The sequence below is a fragment of the Coregonus clupeaformis genome, chromosome 1 (assembly GCF_020615455.1).
Source record: "Coregonus clupeaformis isolate EN_2021a chromosome 1, ASM2061545v1, whole genome shotgun sequence".
Taxonomy (NCBI): Eukaryota; Metazoa; Chordata; class Actinopteri; order Salmoniformes; family Salmonidae; genus Coregonus; species Coregonus clupeaformis.
In genome coordinates, this window is record NC_059192.1 from 44,265,459 (window position 1) to 44,283,214 (window position 17,756).

At 43.5% G+C, this 17,756-nt stretch overlaps 1 protein-coding gene across 1 annotated transcript in view; it reads left to right on the plus strand.

Annotated features, from left to right (window-relative positions):
• The window catches only part of LOC121582690 (heparan sulfate glucosamine 3-O-sulfotransferase 1-like), a 68,343-nt gene extending 52,130 nt beyond the window's left edge, over window positions 1–16,213 (plus strand). The window contains exon 2 of the mRNA XM_041898689.1: window positions 14,723–16,213. Within this exon, the coding sequence (XP_041754623.1) occupies window positions 14,940–15,845 (906 nt within the window). The 5' untranslated portion in view covers window positions 14,723–14,939 and the 3' untranslated portion in view covers window positions 15,846–16,213. The remainder of the gene's footprint in view (window positions 1–14,722) is intronic.
• Window positions 16,214–17,756: the final 1,543 nt, after the last annotated feature.

Genomic DNA, 17,756 nt, shown 5'->3' on the forward strand with positions numbered 1-17,756 from the left:
TTATATTTGAGATTCTTCAAATAGCCACCCTTTGCCTTGATGACAGCTTTCCACACTCTTGGCATTCTCTCAACCAGCTTCACCTGGAATGCTTTTCCAACAGTCTTGAAGGAGTTCCCACATATGCTGAGCACTTGATGGCTGCTTTTCCTTCACTCTACCGTCCAACTCATCCCAAACTCTCAATTGGGTTGAGGTCGGGGGATTGTGGAGCCAGGTCATCTGATGCAGCACTCCATCACTCTCCTTCTTGGTCAAATAGCCCTTACACAGCCTGGAGGTGTGTTGGGTCATTGTCCTGTTGAAAAAGAAATGATAGTCCCACTAAGCCCAAACCAGATGGGATGGCGTATCTCTGCAGAATGCTGTGGTAGCCATGCTGGTTAAGTGTTCTTGAATTCTAAATAAATCACAGACAGTGTTACCAGCAAAGCACTCCCACACCATAACACCTCCTCCTCCATGCTTTACGGTGGGAACTACACATGCGGAGATCATCTGTTCACCCACACCACGTCTCACAAAGACACAGCGGTTTGAACCAAAAATCTCATATTTGGACTCCAGACCAAACGACACATTTCCACCGGTCTAATGTCCATTGCTTGTGTTTCTTGGCCCAAGCAGGTCTCTTCTTATTATTGGTGTCCTTTAGTAGTGGTTTCTTTGCAGCAATTCGACCATGAAGGCCTGATTCACACAGTCCCCTCTGAACAAGTTGATGTTGAGATGAGCCTGTTACTTGAACTCTGTGAAGCATTTATTTGGGCTGCAATTTCTGAGGCTAATGAACTTATCCTCTGCAGCAGAGGTAACTCTGAGTCTTCCATTCCTGTGGCGGTCTTCATGAGAGCTAGTTTCTTCGTAGTGCTTGTTGGTTTTTGCGACTGCACTTGAAGAAACTTTCAAAGTTCTTGAAATGTTCAGTATTGACTGACCTTCATGTCTTAAAGTAATGATGGACTGTCGTTTCTCTTTGCTTTTTTTAGCTGTTCTTGCCATAATATGGACTTGGTCTTTTACCAAATAGGGCTATCTTCTGTATACCCCCCCTACCTTGTCACAACACAACTGATTGGCTCAAATGCATAAACACGAAAGAATTTCCACAAATTAACTTTTAAGAAGGCACACCTGTTAATTGAAATGCATTCCAGGTGACTACCTCATGAAGCTGGTTGAGAGAATGCCAAGAGTGTGCAAAGCTGTCATCAAGGCAAAGGGTGGCTATTTGAAGAATCTCAAATATAAAATATATTTTGATTTGTGTAACACTTTTTTGGTTACTGCACGACTCCATATGGGTTTTTTCATAGTTTTGATGTCTTAGCTATTATTCTACAATGTAAAAAATAGTAAAAATAAAGAAAAACCCTTGAATGAGTAGGTGTGTCCAAACTTTTGACTGGTAGTGTATATATAAAATATTTTTTCACTTTATTACATATTCAACAAGAAACATATCACACAATACTTTACACATGTGTCTGTGATGATTCTTGCCATCCAATTATGTTTGTTTGTCAACTATCTCTCCTGGTCAATTAAGTTTTATACATTTAGGTTTTCAGCACTCAAGTCCACTTTACATGCATACTTAATACACATCCGAGGTTGACGAGTGCTAAGACGAGTGCTAATTTCACTCAACAACTTTTTTTAAAGGGTAGTAGACATTTACAGATCATAGTCTAGCCCAAAACGAATGACTGTTTCAGCATGTACAAAGTAACAATACAAAACATACATAATCTTAACAAACATTTAAAAAGGCAAAATAAAATAATCAATGACTTGACTGAATATGTATTTAATAAACATTTCAAAACAATACAGTATACTATAGACCTGCTAAATGATTCACATCCAGCATAACAAAAATTGAAACAGAATGATATTTTTTTATTCTATATTTATCTTAGAAGATGCAACAGTTGTTCATGAAGCTAACATTGGATGACTTGGTGAAGGTAAGGTAGAGAGAAGCTGTTTTCCTCCCCCTCCTTCATCCATGGTTCTCTTTCAACATAGCATTAGGAGAGTCCTGTGAACATCAACAGTCATGAACTTGTCATTCTGAACAGCACCATCTTCCTAATTGAGAACTTTTACATATTCACATAATATGAAATCTGATGGGCAAGCCCATCACCACCATAACCTCCATAAAGTCTAAAGATATGTTTAAAGCTTTTTACAGTCAGCCATGTTGCCATGATGTGTAGAATCTGTTGATGACAAAAGGGAATATTAATCATAAATACATAGATCATGTTTTTCCATGTACAACAGATTGAGGAGGTGTGTTCATTAGAAAAGTGGTGGTGGATCACACATTACACTAGGGCCAATTTTCACAAAGCATCCAGTGCTGCATTCCGACTAACATCTGTATTACACTAGGGTATACACCCTTATGATATTTTTGGGAAATTGTTTCCATAGCTAGGGCTGGCACTAAGGACTTGTGAAGAGCAGAATCAACAACCTCTGCATAACGAAGATTGCTTGAAACAGTCGCTTTGTGAGAAGATATTAAAGTTCACAGTTAACCATTTATATAAATGCCAGTTGAAAAGTACCAGTTGCTTGACTTTGGCCCGAAGTGAGAGCAGGTCCACTGGAGCCATGGCCCAGTGAGACACGGCCCTCGTAGATGGAAACAGAAAAGTCTGAGCCTCTTGGGTAATACACTGAGGTAAATCCTGGATGGAAATGCGCCACAAGTAGGAGTGCTGATCTAGGGTCAGGTCTCACCTGTCAATATAATTTGATTCATTATGATCTAAAAATTAAAAACGGATCCTAGATCAGCACTCCTACTCTAAGACGCTTTGTGAATACGGGTCCGGATAAGACAAGTTGACCCTAGCCCCCCGGCACAAACTATTGCAGAATAATTACTGGAGACTGAGACAGTGGGGTTGGGAGACACTGTGGCCCTGTCCATTGTCACCCCTGGACAGGGCCAGCCAGGAAGGAGCTTACCCAACAACTCTAAGGCAGTGGTTGGGTTGCTAGCAGAGGTGTGCTTAGCAGAAATGAAACGGAGGCACAACATTATTTGAATGACAATTCAGTCCACTTGACAATTTAAACAGAATTCAGTGTTCTTCATGCTGATGATTTGTATAATTTGAGACAGATAGCAATACAATTGTATTAGAACATAGTATGGAATGTAACACAGATACAGATGATGTGCATGAGTTGGTTTAAAATAATACAATTACTACAGGTAGCTAGCTTGATCCACGCTATTCCTGAAAATGTTTCTGATATTATTTCTAGCTAGCTCACCAAAAGCAGGCTTTTCTCCTCCTCGCTGGTCTGCAGATGCATAAATACATGATCATGATGTTGTGGCTGTAACATTTAACCGACACTAGAACAACAACAACTAGCTACAGTGAGGGAAAAAAGTATTTGATCCCCTGCTGATTTTGTACGTTTACCCACTGACAAAGAAATTATCAGTCTATCATTTTAATGGTAGGGTTATTTGAACAGTGAGAGACAGAATAACAACAAAAAAATCCAGAAAAACGCATCATGTCAAAAATGTTATAAATTGATTTGCATTTTAATGAGGGAAATAAGTATTTGACCCCTCTGCAAAACATGACTTAGTACTTGGTGGCAAAACCCTTGTTGGCAATCACAGAGGTCAGACGTTTCTTGTAGTTGGCCACCAGGTTTGCACACATCTCAGGAGGGATTTTGTCCCACTCCTCTTTGCAGATCTTCTCCAAGTCATTAAGGTTTCTAGGCTGACGTTTGGCAACTCGAACGTTCAGCTCCCTCCACAGATTTTCTGTGGGATTAAGGTCTGGAGATTGGCTAGGCCACTCCAGGACCTTAATGTGCTACTTCTTGAGCCACTCCTTTGTTGCCTTGGCCGTGTGTTTTGGGTCATTGTCATGCTGGAATACCCATCCACGACCCATTTTCAATGCCCTGGCTGAGGAAAGGAGGTTCTCACCCAAGATTTGACGGTACATGGCCCCGTCCATCGTCCCTTTGATGCGGTGAAGTTGTCCTGTCCCCTTAGCAGAAAAACACCCCAAAGCATAATGTTTCCCACCTCCATGTTTGACGGTGGGGATGGTGTTCTTGGGGTCATAGGCAGCATTCCTCCTCCTCCAAACACGGCGAGTTGAGTTGATGCCAAAGAGCTCAATTTTGGTCTCATCTGACCACAACACTTTCACCCAGTTCCCCTCTGAATCATTCAGATGTTCATTGGAAAACTTCAGACGGGCATGTATATGTGCTTTCTTGAGCAGGGGGACCTTGCGGGCGCTGCAGGATTTCAGTCCTTCACGGCGTAGTGTGTTACCAATTGTTTTCTTGGTGACTATGGTCCCAGCTGCCTTGAGATCATTGACAATATCCTCCCGTGTAGTTCTGGGCTGATTCCTCACCGTTCTCATGATCATTGCAACTCCACGAGGTGAGATCTTGCATGGAGCCCCAGGCCGAGGGAGATTGACAGTTATTTTTTGTTTCTTCCATTTGCGAATAATTGCACCAACTGTTGTCACCTTCTCACCAAGCTGCTTGGCGATGGTCTTGTAGCCCATTCCAGCCTTGTGTAGGTCTACAATCTTGACTTCCTTGGAGAGCTCTTTGGTCTTGGCCATGGTGGAGAGTTTGGAATCTGATTGATTGATTGCTTCTGTGGACAGTTGTCTTTTATACAGGTAACAAACTGAGATTAGGAGCACTCCCTTTAAGAGTGTGCTCCTAATCTCAGCTCGTTACCTGTATAAAAGACACTTGGGAGCCAGAACTCTTTCTGATTGAGAGGGGGTCAAATACTTATTTCCCTCATTAAAATGCAAATTAATTTATAACATTTTTTACATGCGTCTTTCTGGATTTTTTTGTTGTTATTCTGTCTCTCAATGTTCAAATAAACCTACCATTAAAATTATAGACTGATAATGTCTTTGTCAGTTGGCAAACATACAAAATCAGCAGGGGATCAAATACTTTTTTCCCTCACTGTAGCTATATCAGATGGACATGTTCAGGAAAAGCAGTTCATATAGCAAGCCAATATTATTGAATATCATTGCATTCGTTCAACATTGAAATCTCACTAGCTAATCAAGATAGAATCTGAGAGATCTCACTTTTTTATTTTACATTTACATTTTAGTCATTTAGCAGACGCTCTTATCCAGAGAGACTTACAGTTAAGTGAGTGCATACATTTTCATACTGGCCCCCTGTGGGAATCGAACCCACAACCCTGGCGTTGCAAACGCCATGCTCTACCAACTGAGCTACATCCCTGCCGGCCATGCCCTCCCCTACCCTGGACGACGCTGGCTTATCTCTGTAGCAGGTAGCTCTCATCTCGTCTGGGCACTGCTTCAGCCAGATGAAGCAACTGCACATCTAATGTTCTTCCATCCCCTCTTGTCTTGATTCTACAGGGAGCTAGCCTGTTTTCCTCAAAACATTATTAGCAAGCTAGCTAACGTTAGCCAAATTGAGCGGAGATCTCAGCTTGCTAACTAGCAAAGCCAACCAACTACACACCAAATATACACAGAGGAAACAATTATTTTTTAAACTGTTCGTCTCAACCAAATAACAAGTACATAGCTAGACCTATTGCTCTGTTACACAACATAAGAACCAATGGATACAGACTTGCCAGAACGCTCTAATACTAGCTAGCTAACCAGCCATGTAATGTCAATAGAAAAGAGGTTAGCTAACTAGCTAGCATCAGCTGTGTAGCGGTCATGCTATGTGGAAACACTCGCTTTAATTATTCCCTTCATCTTCCTCACCAAAGCCTTGTTGTAGCTTTCAAATTCTGTGAATGTAATTTAGCTAGCTAGTAATTTTTACAAATTCGATCCATATTTTGCACAGTAATCGTGCTTCCAGACCGGAACCCTGTGAAACATGAAAGCGCGTTCCAGAATGACAACACCTCACTTGATTGGTCAGAAGAAAAAGCCCTGGCCACCAGAGCTTGTGTATTTCTCTGCTGCTTTCTTGCAGATTATTTTTCTTACAACTACAGAACTTTTGGACAAGGTTAGATGCTAAATTAGTGCCAAAACTCTGAGCACACGAATTCGACATCGGCAAATGTAGTTTTGATTCACAGAAGAAAATTCACCAGTCATTGCACCTACACCGCTCGTGCGCGTCAACGAGCGTCTGCGACTCTGCGTAGCCAGGCGCTAAAATATAACTTGTTGTTTTTGTGACGCTTGACGCGCTGCAAGGCTTGCCTCTCCCATCTCCTCATTGGTCAGTATGTTAGCGCCTGGCTACACAGACACTCGTGAGCAGTGTGGGTGCAATGATTGAATAACATGTATGTGTACATTTATTTTGCAACGCTCTAGCAAGCGACACGGGCGATGTGGTCAGCATGTAAGTCTTGAGGTGGTACCACCCAGCACATCTAGAAGTGTATTACCGAACCCCTTTCACAAAAAATATTTGTATATGTCTTTATTCCACAGATAAAGCGCCGATATTATATACATATAATAAACAAATATGTCTGCTCCTTTGCGGTAATTATTTGACATTTTCAATAGTTGCCCGAAGAGGGCGCTCATTGAACATCATTCAGTCCTACTAGGTCACAACGTGAGAGAGATTAGGCATGGTGGTTTGACGGTGAGTAGCTTGCCACAGCTAGTGTATTTGAATAAATGAATAGTGAAAAGTACACTTCACCAAGCAAGCAGCCCTGTCCTCATCACGTTCTCATTTAGTTAACGTTAGCTGGCTAGCTAGCTAGCAATCTGTGCTACTTATGTGCCAACACTGGACTGGCGCCAAAGTGAACACTCGACCATGATACAAAAAGAGCACTGTTACGGTTTGGGCATATTATAGCTAGTTAGTGTGCTTATTTAGTTCGTTTTTGAAATATGCAATCTGCAAAAAGCAGTTGGCACAGATCTATTATTCAGGCCATGCACTTGCATTCAAGATGAGATAAGTAGCTAACGTTAGCTAGCTAGCTAAATTAGAACGTGTGACTAAAAGGAGTGTGGCAAGCATTTGCCTGCATAAACATTTTCAGTCATCAGCACATGCCATTTGAAGTTTAAATGTATAGCCAATACATTTTGTATTGAATAACAGTGTAATGTATGAAGAATGTATGCACTCACTAACTGTAAGTCGCTCTGGATAAGAGCGTCTGCTAAATGACTAAAATGTCAAACGTAAATGTAATGTACATATGGGTTCTGTAAGAAAACATTGTCGTAATGAACAGCTAGCTTGTCATAACGTACTCTCATGTGATGTGGGATCCTTGGGACGTTCCTTACGTTACCCCATTGAAGTTGACGTTTAAAATAGTTAGGGTTAGGTAAGAGTTATGGTTAGGTAAGGGTTATGGTTAAGGTTAGGGTAGGGGTTAGAGTTTAGGGTAGGGACGTCCCAAGGGTCCCGCATAGCACTGACCCTCTCATTGCAAGGTTGCCATAAAGTGTTTGTTTACACAGTGGCGGTGCCTGGGTAAAATCACTGGGGAAGCCAAGCCAGAAAAAAAGCCATATTACAACCTATGTGTTGTGATAATTGCATTGTTGGCTCTATAACTTGTTAGTTCATATGCCTTGACATCGTGATATACAGGCCTAAGGCCGAGACAATAAGAAGACAGTGGCAGAATAAATTCAACCAACATTTGTTTCATTACAAAACTGGAAAGAAACATCTGTCCGGTGAAGTCCACAAAACATATTGCATATAACAAACAGTTACATGACCTACAGCATGGTCAAGCAAGGTAATGTTTCCGACACTTTCGACATACTAAATAACTATTGATTTAGAGCCACGGAGAGTTACCGCAAGTCACAAAGAAAACAGGCGCTGCCTCCACTATTCCAGCACCATTTCAACTTCAACATTTCAACATCTAATCATCTATGCTTAGTCTAATACAGTGACAACTAAAAGATAACAAAAACTATTTAGTCCAATCAACAAAAGTTAAATATGATGCGTCTGTCCATGATACTGATTTCTGTGTGTGTGTGGTGTGTCATGTTGCCTAAATGGTCTAGGACTCTGTCATACAGTACAGGCTTTACATTTTTGTTGTACTAAGCTACCTGGCTAAAATGAATTTATGGTTGGATCAGAATTGTTGTTATAATCACTGGCCAGTACAGAGAATTAAGTAGAACCACAAGTCCAAATCACTATCTCCATCCATGGCTAATTTAGGAAAGGGACGATTTTAGCTAGCTAGACACCGGAGGACAACGACACAACGAGATGCAAGAATACAAGTTGTTTTCTGTCAATGACGCTTCGCTTCTGATGTGATGTCATTGGTCTGAAGCCAAATCCAAACTGGCTTCCCTTGACACATTTTTTTTGGTGCGCCAGGACCATTCACAGATGAGCTCACTCAGTTTAGCTCAACGCAGATTGGCTGTTATTTTCTTTATTTTTTATCAAGGAAGGCCAAATGCTCACTGGCTTCCCTTGAATTCAATGCAACAATGTCCAGACAGCATCAGATAGATACGCTACACATACGGAGACAGAGGGGTGCTGTTTCGTTCGCTTGGATGATTTCTCCAGTGGGGTACATTCAGCCTCTTGCGAATTGAAGGAAATTTATGAAACAGAGAGACAAAAGATACATTATTTAATACGTTTTTTTCTTGGTCAATTTTTTTGGGGAAGCCTGGCTTCCCTTGGCATCCATGAATACACACCACTGTGTTAAGAAATCATCATTTAGAATACGCTATACTGTATATACAAAAGTATGTGGACACCCCTTCAGATTAGTGTATTCTGCTATTTCAGCCACACCCGTTACTGACAGGTGTATAAAATCGAGCACACAGCCATGCAATCTCCATAGACAAACATTGGCAGTAGAATGGCCTTACTGAAGAACTCAGTGACTTTCAACGTGGCACCGTCATAGGATGCCACCTTTCCAACAAGTTCATCAAATTTCTGCCCTGCTAGAGCTTCCCCGGTCAACTGTAAGTGCTGTTATTGTGAAGTGGAAACGTCTAGGAGCAACAACAGCTCAGCTGTGAAGTGGTAGGCCACACAAGCTCACAGAACAGGACCGCTGGGTGCTGAAGCGCTTAGCGTGTAAAAATCGTCTGTCCTCGGTTGCAACACTCACTACCGAGTTCCAGACTGCCTCTGGAAGCAATGTCAGCACAAGAACTGTTCGCCGGGAGCTTCGTGAAATGGGTTTCCATGGCCTAGCAGCCACACACAAGCCTAAGATTACCATGCGCAATGCCAAGCGTCGGCTGGAGTGGTGTAAAGCTCGCTGTCATTGGACACTGGAGCAGTGGAAACGCGTTCTCTGGAGTGATGAATCACGCTTTACCATCTGGCAGTCCGCCGGACGAATCTGGGTTTGGTGGATGCCAGGAGAACGCTACCCGCCCAAATGCATAGCGCCAACTGTAAAGTTTGGTGGAGGAGGAATAATGGTCTGTGGCTGTTTTTCATGGTTCGGGCTAGGCCCCTCCAGTGAAGGGAAATCTTAACACTACAGCATACAATGACATTCTAGACGATTCTGTGCTTCCAACTTTGTGGCAACAGTTTGGAGAAGGCCCTTTCCTGTTTCAGCTTGACAATGCCCCCGTGCACAAAGCGAAGTCCATACAGAAATGATTTGTCGAGATCGGTGTGGAAAAACTCAACTGGCATGCACAGAGCCCTGACCTCAACCCCATCCAACACCTTTGGGATGAACTGGAACGCCGACTGTGAGCCAGGCCTAATCGGCCAACATCATTGCCCAACATCACTAATGCTCTTGTGGCAGAATGGAAGCAAGTCCCTGCAGGAATGTTCCAACATCTAGTGGAAAGCCTTCCCAGAAGAGTGGAGGCTGTTATAGCATCAAAGGGTGGACCAACTCCATATTAATGCGATGAGATGTTCGACGAGCAGGTGTCCACATACTTTTGGTAATGTAATGTATCTGTTAATCCTTTGGAGCTCAATTTGTGTAAAATAAAATAAAAAGGTATGTTTTTATTCCACCTCTAAAAAACAATATAACGGCAGATATATTGGTAATCGGTGACTTTTGCCTCGGTATCGGACTCAAACAACGCATATTGGTCGGGATCTATTCTTGATCCTGCCTTAGATATAGCTACAGTGCGTTGCAAAAGTATTCATCCCCTTTGGCGTTTTTCCGATTTTGTTGCATTACAACCTGTAATTTAAATTGATTTTTATTTGGATTTCATGTAATGGACATACACAAAATAGTCCAAATTGGTGAAGTGAAGTGAAATGAAAAAAAGTACTTGTTTCAAAAAATTCTAAAAAATAAATTTCAGAAAAGTGGTGTGTGCATATGTATTCACCCCCTTTGCTATGAAGCCCATAAATAAGATCTGTTGCAACCAATTACCTTCAGAAGTCACATAATTAGTTAGATTGCACACAGGTGGACTTTATTTAAGTGTCACATGATCTGTCACATGATCTCAGTATATATACACCTGTTCTGAAAGGCCCCAGATTCTGCAACACCACTAAGCAAGGGGCACCACCAAGCAAGCGGCACCATGAAGACCAAGGAAAGCTCTACAGCAGAGATTGGAGTATCTGTCAATTGGACCACTTTAAGCCGTACACTCCACAGAGCTGGGCTTTACGGAAGAGTGGCCAGAAAGAAGCCATTGCTTAAAGAAAAAAAATAAGCAAACACGTTTGGTGTTCGCCAAAAGCCATGTGGGAGACTCCCCAAACATATGGAAGAAGATACTCAGGTCAGATGAGACTATAATTGAGCTTTTTGGCCGTCAAGGAAAACACTATGTCTGGCGCAAACCCAACACCTCTCATCACCCCGAGAACACCATCCCCACAGTGAAGCATGGTGGTGGCAGCATCATGCTGTGGGGATGTTTTTCGTCATCAGGGACTGGGAAACTGGTCAGAATTGAAGGAATGATGGATGGTGCTAAATACAGGGAAATTCTTGAGGGAAACCTGTTTCAGTCTTCCAGAGATTTGAGACTGGGACAGAGGTTCACCTTCCAGCAGGAAAATGACATTTACATTTACATCATTTAGCAGACGCTCTTATCCAGAGCGACTCACAAATTGGTGCATTCAACTTATGATAGCCAGTGGGACAGCCACTTTATTTTTATTTTTTATGGGTGGGTAGAAGGATTACTTTATACTATTCCAGGTATTCCTTAAAGAGGTAGGGTTTCAAGTGTCTCCGGAAGGTGGTCAGTGACTCCGCTGTCCTGGCGGAGGGTAGGGTCGTACTCTACGAATGTTGTAGAGCATGAACCTGCAGGATTGGGTCACCGCTTTGATGTTAGCGGAGAACGACAGGGTGTTGTCCAGGGTCACGCCAAGGTTCTTTGCACTCTGGGAGGAGGACACAATGGAGTTGTCAACCGTGATGGCGAGATCATGGAGCGGGCAGTCCTTCCCCGGGAGGAAGAGCAGCTCCGTCTTGCCGAGGTTCAGCTTGAGGTGGTGATCTGACATCCACACTGATATGTCTGCCAGACATGCAGAGATGCGATTCGCCACCTGGTTATCAGAAGGGGGAAAGGAGAAAATTAATTGTGTGTCGTCTGCGTAGCAATGATAGGAGAGACCATGTGAGGATATGACAGAACCAAGTGACTTGGTGTATAGAGAGAATAGGAGAGGGCCTAGAACTGAGCCCTGGGGGACACCAGTGGTGAGAGCACGTGGTGCGGAGACAGATTCTCGCCACGCCACCTGGTAGGAGCGACCTGTCAGGTAGGACACAATCCAAGAGTGAGCAGCGCCGGAGATGCCCAACTCGGAGAGGGTGGAGAGGAGGATCTGATGGTTTACAGTATCAAAGGCAGCGGATAGGTCTAGAAGGATAAGAGCAGAGGAGAGAGAGTTAGCTTTAGCTAACCCTAAGCATACTGCTAAAGCAACACTTGAGTGGTTTAAAGGGAAACATTTAAATGTCTTGGAATGGCCTAGTCAAAGCCCAGACCTCAATCCAATTGAGAATCTGTGGTATGACTTAAAGATTGCTGTACACCAGCGGAACCCATCCAACTTGAAGGAGCTGGAGCAGTTTTGCCTTGAAGAATGGGCAAAACTCCCAGTGGCTAGATGTGCCAAGCTTATAGAGACATACCCCAAGAGACTTGCATCTGTAATTGCTGCAAAAGGTGGCTCTACAAAGTATTGTCTTTGGGGGGGTGAATAGTTATGCACGCTCAAGTTTTCTGTTTTTTTTTTGTCTTATTTGTTGTTTGTTACACACAAAAAGTAGGAGGCATATTATGTACATCAAATGATACAAACCCCCCAAAAATCAGTTTTAATTCCAGGTTGTAAGGCAACAAAGTAGGAAACATGCCAAGGGGGGTGAATACTTTCGCAAGCCACTGTAGATATAGCTGGCTGGCTGGTTTGAGTAATTAGTGGGAGTTGGGTTCCCATGGAGCAGGAAACCTGTGGCTTCTCCCTCTGTGCCTGCTAGGATGATGAATAATAGGGTAGAACCGTGAGCTACACTGGCTCAGGCTCTCGGTGATAATGCTATGAGGTAATAAGCCACAGTCTCTGCAGCCACTGACAAACTGTAAAATGAGATCACAGAAGGTCAGCGCAGTGCCACGTGTGTGATAGTTGGGTCATTTGTCGTAGGTAGGCATAGCTAAACGTTTGCAGATGTAAAACATGCAAGTGTTATAGCGGCTTTGATTGTATGTCTTCTTTTTATTTTTACAATGGCAAGTATATTCAATACCTTAGTTGTTTTATTCAGCCAACTGCAATGTGACCTCTTACTTAGTTCTGGACTATAAGTATATTTACAGTCTCTTGTCTGTAACCTGTCGGTATTCCGTTTCTCTCTCCAATATTCCAATAGTTTTAGTTAAATGCTCTGCCAGATACTGAGATAGTGTGCCGGGTCGGCTGTGTGATGAATGAAAACCTGAAGATATGCATCAAGTATTGAATAAAGCAACGCGGCTCAGCGGGATGTGAAACAACAATGGCTCATTCCAGGTGGCGGTGTGCTGAGGGAGTGAGGGGAATTGGATAAGACAGGAAGCTCGTCTGGCTGCCTGGCTGTTAACATTAGACTTGGCAGCTCTCCGCCATGGAAGTGCTGACAGGCAGGCGCGCCTGTCACAGCGCATAAGTGGCTCCCTGCGCAGACATTCACAGTAGAGCACCTTTTCTTTATCCACAGTGCTTCTGGGAAAGTCCAGCCCCCAGGGCTGCATCCCTTATAGCCCCAGCCCCCATACCTACTGCTCCAGCCCTCATACTTGACACCAGCCTCAGACCTTATACCTAGCCCCAGCCCTCAGCGCAACATCTAGGCAGAGCCCCCAGCCTTATTCCCATGCCCACAGCTACCTAGCCCCAGCTCTTTTCCCATCCCCATCCTTAGCCCCATACCTAGCCCCAGCCCCATACCTAGCATCCACAGCCCCCTGGACCCCTTGGCCAGAGATTAGAGCTTCATGATGGTCCAGGTATCACTCCCTTCAGTCTGCAATGGGAAGATCTGATTAGAGAGAGGGGGAGGCTGGTAGTGGCTCTGTTGGAACAGACAACCCTCTGGGAAGTGGAGGAAACAGGCAACCCTCTGGGAAGTGGGGAACAGATTTGAGCTGTGGCTGTTGTTGTTCCTTAACAATTGCTTTCTGCTTATTCAATCATAGTGATGGTAGTGGTTGATTTAATATCGGGCAACAGCAAAGTGGAAACAATAAAGTAATATTTATAGAGCCTTACCATGACCTTTGGTGTTGTTGGATGTTTATGCAGCAGAGTAGTTATTTTGACTGTCATGGAGAAATGTTGTTTTCCTCATGAAAGTATTTGAGAAGACTTAAGGTCAGAAGGATTCAACTGTTATGGCTGTTCAGAGTCTATCCAGTATTTTAAATCCTAGTCCTCCTGTCCTAGTCCTACCTTTGTTGTATCTTGACTCTTCAGATTAACTTTAGACTCACACAGGAATGGGGACGGAGAAATCGTTTTAGATGCAACGAGTGCTTTACTGAGAAGTTGTGCGTCTTACATTACTTCAGGAAGTCTACTCTAAACAACCCACTTCAATACCCATGATACTTAGCGTTAGAACTAAGGCTACGGAAACCCACATAGAACATAAATACTTAGTCCCAATACATAGCATCCATCACTTGGCCTTGCTTTTGATCTTGTTTCACGTGTATAGAAAATCTAAGTTATCAGAACTGAAAACTCCTCTTGTTTCTACAGCCACACTTTGACCTTACAGCTACCTCTGCTGTCTTGATTGAAATGTTCCAAGGAGGATATTAAGTGTATTGATTTGTGTGAGGATTATGACCCGGTAAAACAAGATGAAGTAGTGTGACCTCTGTGTTTTGGCCCCGAGCCACGCTCTCACATATCTGAGCCACATTTTGTAATGAGGAAAAATATATATCCTGTGAAATTACAGCATAGTATTAAACGTAAGTTACTCTTGATATGGAAAGGAGAGATCTGAGAGGGAGATAGGACAAAATGAGAGACGCAAAGGGAGATAAATAATGATAATCCAAGGAGAGGAAACACTTGAGACAGACATACATTCTATTAATTACTAGAAAGCTTTGTCAGGTAAATGAAGAAAGTAACTTGGGCCTGTGCTAGCTATTCAGATGGGGAGATCTAAGTCCATTTCTTTTTTTCTTGTCTTCTGTCTCTACAGATGTGCTTCGGACTGGCTGTGATTTCTCCTCCTCCTCATTCTCCTTCTCATGATCAATGGCAGACGAAAACAGCTCCCTTCTCCTTTCCTGTCAGATTTGATCTCAGAGAGATGGCTCTGATCCACAGCTAAACCATAGGATATCCCTCTCTGATCTTCTCTGCTCTCTCTCTGACCATCTTCTCCTCTCTTCCTCTTTTCATCACCCTCCCTCACCATGGCCTGCTTGCTGGTATCAATGTTCCTCCTGGTTCTCCAGGTATATGCTGCCCCACCAGAGCTTGTTCAGAGTCTGGATCTGGGCCCTGGACTCACAGCCATTAACACTCTGTCTCCACCCCCGGGGACTAGCAAACATGCCCCCCACAGCATCATTATTGGGGTGCGCAAGGGGGGTACACGCGCCCTGCTGGAAATGCTAGACATCCACCCTGAGGTCGCTGCCGCTGCCATAGAGGTGCACTTTTTTGACTGGGACGAGAACTACGCCAAGGGCTTTGACTGGTACCGTGAGCTGATGCCATATTCCTACCCGCACCAGATCACAGTGGAGAAGACGCCAGGCTACTTCACCTCTGCCTTGGCGCCAGAACGCATCCGTGCCATGAACTCCTCCATCAAGCTGCTGCTGATTTTGAGAGACCCAACTGAACGTGTCATCTCAGACTACACCCAGGTCTACTTCAACCGCCTGGAGAACCACAAGCCAGTGCAGGCCATCGAGAACCTGCTGGTGCACAGCGGAGCCCTCAATACCCGCTATAAGGCCATCCAGCGGAGCCTCTACGACGTGCACATGCGCAACTGGCTGCGCTATTTCCCCCTGGAGCAGATCCACATCGTGGATGGGGACACTTTGATCCGGGACCCACTGCCTGAGGTACAGAAGGTGGAGCGTTTTCTCAACCTGCCCCCCAGGATAATGTCCTCCAACTTCTACTTCAACCAGACCAAGGGGTTCTACTGCATCCGGAGTGAAGGGCGAGAGCGCTGCCTGCACGAGTCCAAAGGGCGTCCCCACCCGGCCGTCAATGATACCGTGCTGCAGCAGCTACGCTCCTACCTCCGGGAGCACAACCGTAACTTCTACCGGCTGGTGAAGCGCTCCTTTGACTGGCAGTAAGCTAGTTCACCCCTCTACCTATGAGGACTAGTTCCCCCTGGCCCACATATGGCTTAGGAAGCACTGTTCAGGGACTGACTGACCGGTGTTATAGGGGGAGAAGCACTTTACGAACTCTGACACCCAAACACCCCTGTCAATTGCCTTTTACTCTGCTCTTGTGTCAGCAGAGCAGTTCCACATTTACGAAGCAAGAACTTACAAACTAACATGGAAAAATCCCCAAGCTTGAAGTCATTATCTGTACTGTAACAACCAAAAGTGATGCAGATTGTGGAAAAACTCATTTGTGAACATGATTAAATTTTTTTCTTCTTTGTTTGATATTATTGTACTTGATAATAAATTGTTCTGCTTTAAAAATGTAACGGTGGAATGGGATCTCTTTCTCCCTTGGTTCTTGTGCTGCCCTCCAGCTCCTAACCTGAGTTTTTTTTTAGAGAGCATGCTAAGGTAGACTGAGTCATTAGGCTAAGCCTTTGATTCGCTGCGGTGGAAGAAGGCCATTAATGCAGGGAAATGGTTTCCCTCGAGCGCCACTTTAGTCGTACAGAAATCACTAATGGATTTGGACGTTGAAGGTAGTGCCTGCTGCAAAAGGGGCCGAATCACAAGAGTCAGCAAGCTGAAGTCAAAGAGCTCTTCCTGTATTTCACCACTGTTCAGTGTTCAATGGTTTAATTAGGCTGTAGAGGCAGCCAGTAAATCATATGCTTATTGTAGCAGTTCTCACAGGAGTTGTGCTGTATGTATGATGCAGTTTCACAGATGTGAATATTCAACATAAACAGCAGAGTAGCATATTACTATTTTCATCATGATTATCTCTGGTTATTATGGGTGCATATTTTGTGTTTTCTTAGAACCATTCTGTCAGATAACTTGCTATTCCATGCCGGGCTATCAGAATACTCTATAAACTCAGCAGTGTCATAACATCTTCTAATACGGTCATAACCATGTCATACAGCTGACATAACTTGTCATAACCTGTCATAACAGCTGACATAACGTGTCATAACCTGTCATAATATTGTAATAACACTGTCATGACACCTACATTTAGACCTGTTGTGACATGTATTGCATTATTTTATGGCTTGTTATGACACCTACATAAGGGTGTCAAAACCCACAAATCCTACCACTCAAGGCAAACCATTAGCCATATTATTACCATTGCAATTGCACACACATTGGTGTCAGACTTGTACCTACCCCAATGCTCTGTTGCTGATTAATGCAGAAGCAGGTTTTAAGAGTAGGACAAGACACCCTCTTTGTGACATAATAGTCCAAGGGCCACCCACCAAAAATGTGTTGTCCATGACCCAGAAAACGGAACTGCAAAATGTAAACAACATGATGTAGATAATGTTATGAACATGAACACTGCCTGATTACTAACTTGTAAAATGTGCACAGAAATTCTTTACCTTTCATCAAAGTCACGATATTTAGCATCGAAATCACAGCGCATCTTAGGTAATTTCTCTATAAACGTTCCAACGTTGCTATGTTTCACCTTGGTTACTTTTGTTGTACTCTGACATACAGAACACAAAATAATTTGTGGGTTCGATGTTCATCCTTGCATTATCTCAAGCAACACATGTTATCGGTCCTTCATTGATCCAGATGAGCCCCAAAACGAGAAAATATGTTTAACCATGTGCAGTGGTTTTCTCAGTTAAAATAATATGTTTTGGCAGCTGTATTTCGCCTATAGGGCCTATAGGGCCATCCTTGCTTTTGCCTGCTAGCCAAACTAAAGCCTGCACAACTTTGCTAGCTAACACAGCGCTCAAAACATTCAATGTCCGACAGCTTTATAAAGCGCTGTTCTGGCATCTGAGAAAAATATATTTAGCATGTTTCAACAGCTTCCTTTCTCGTATAATTTCAGGATTC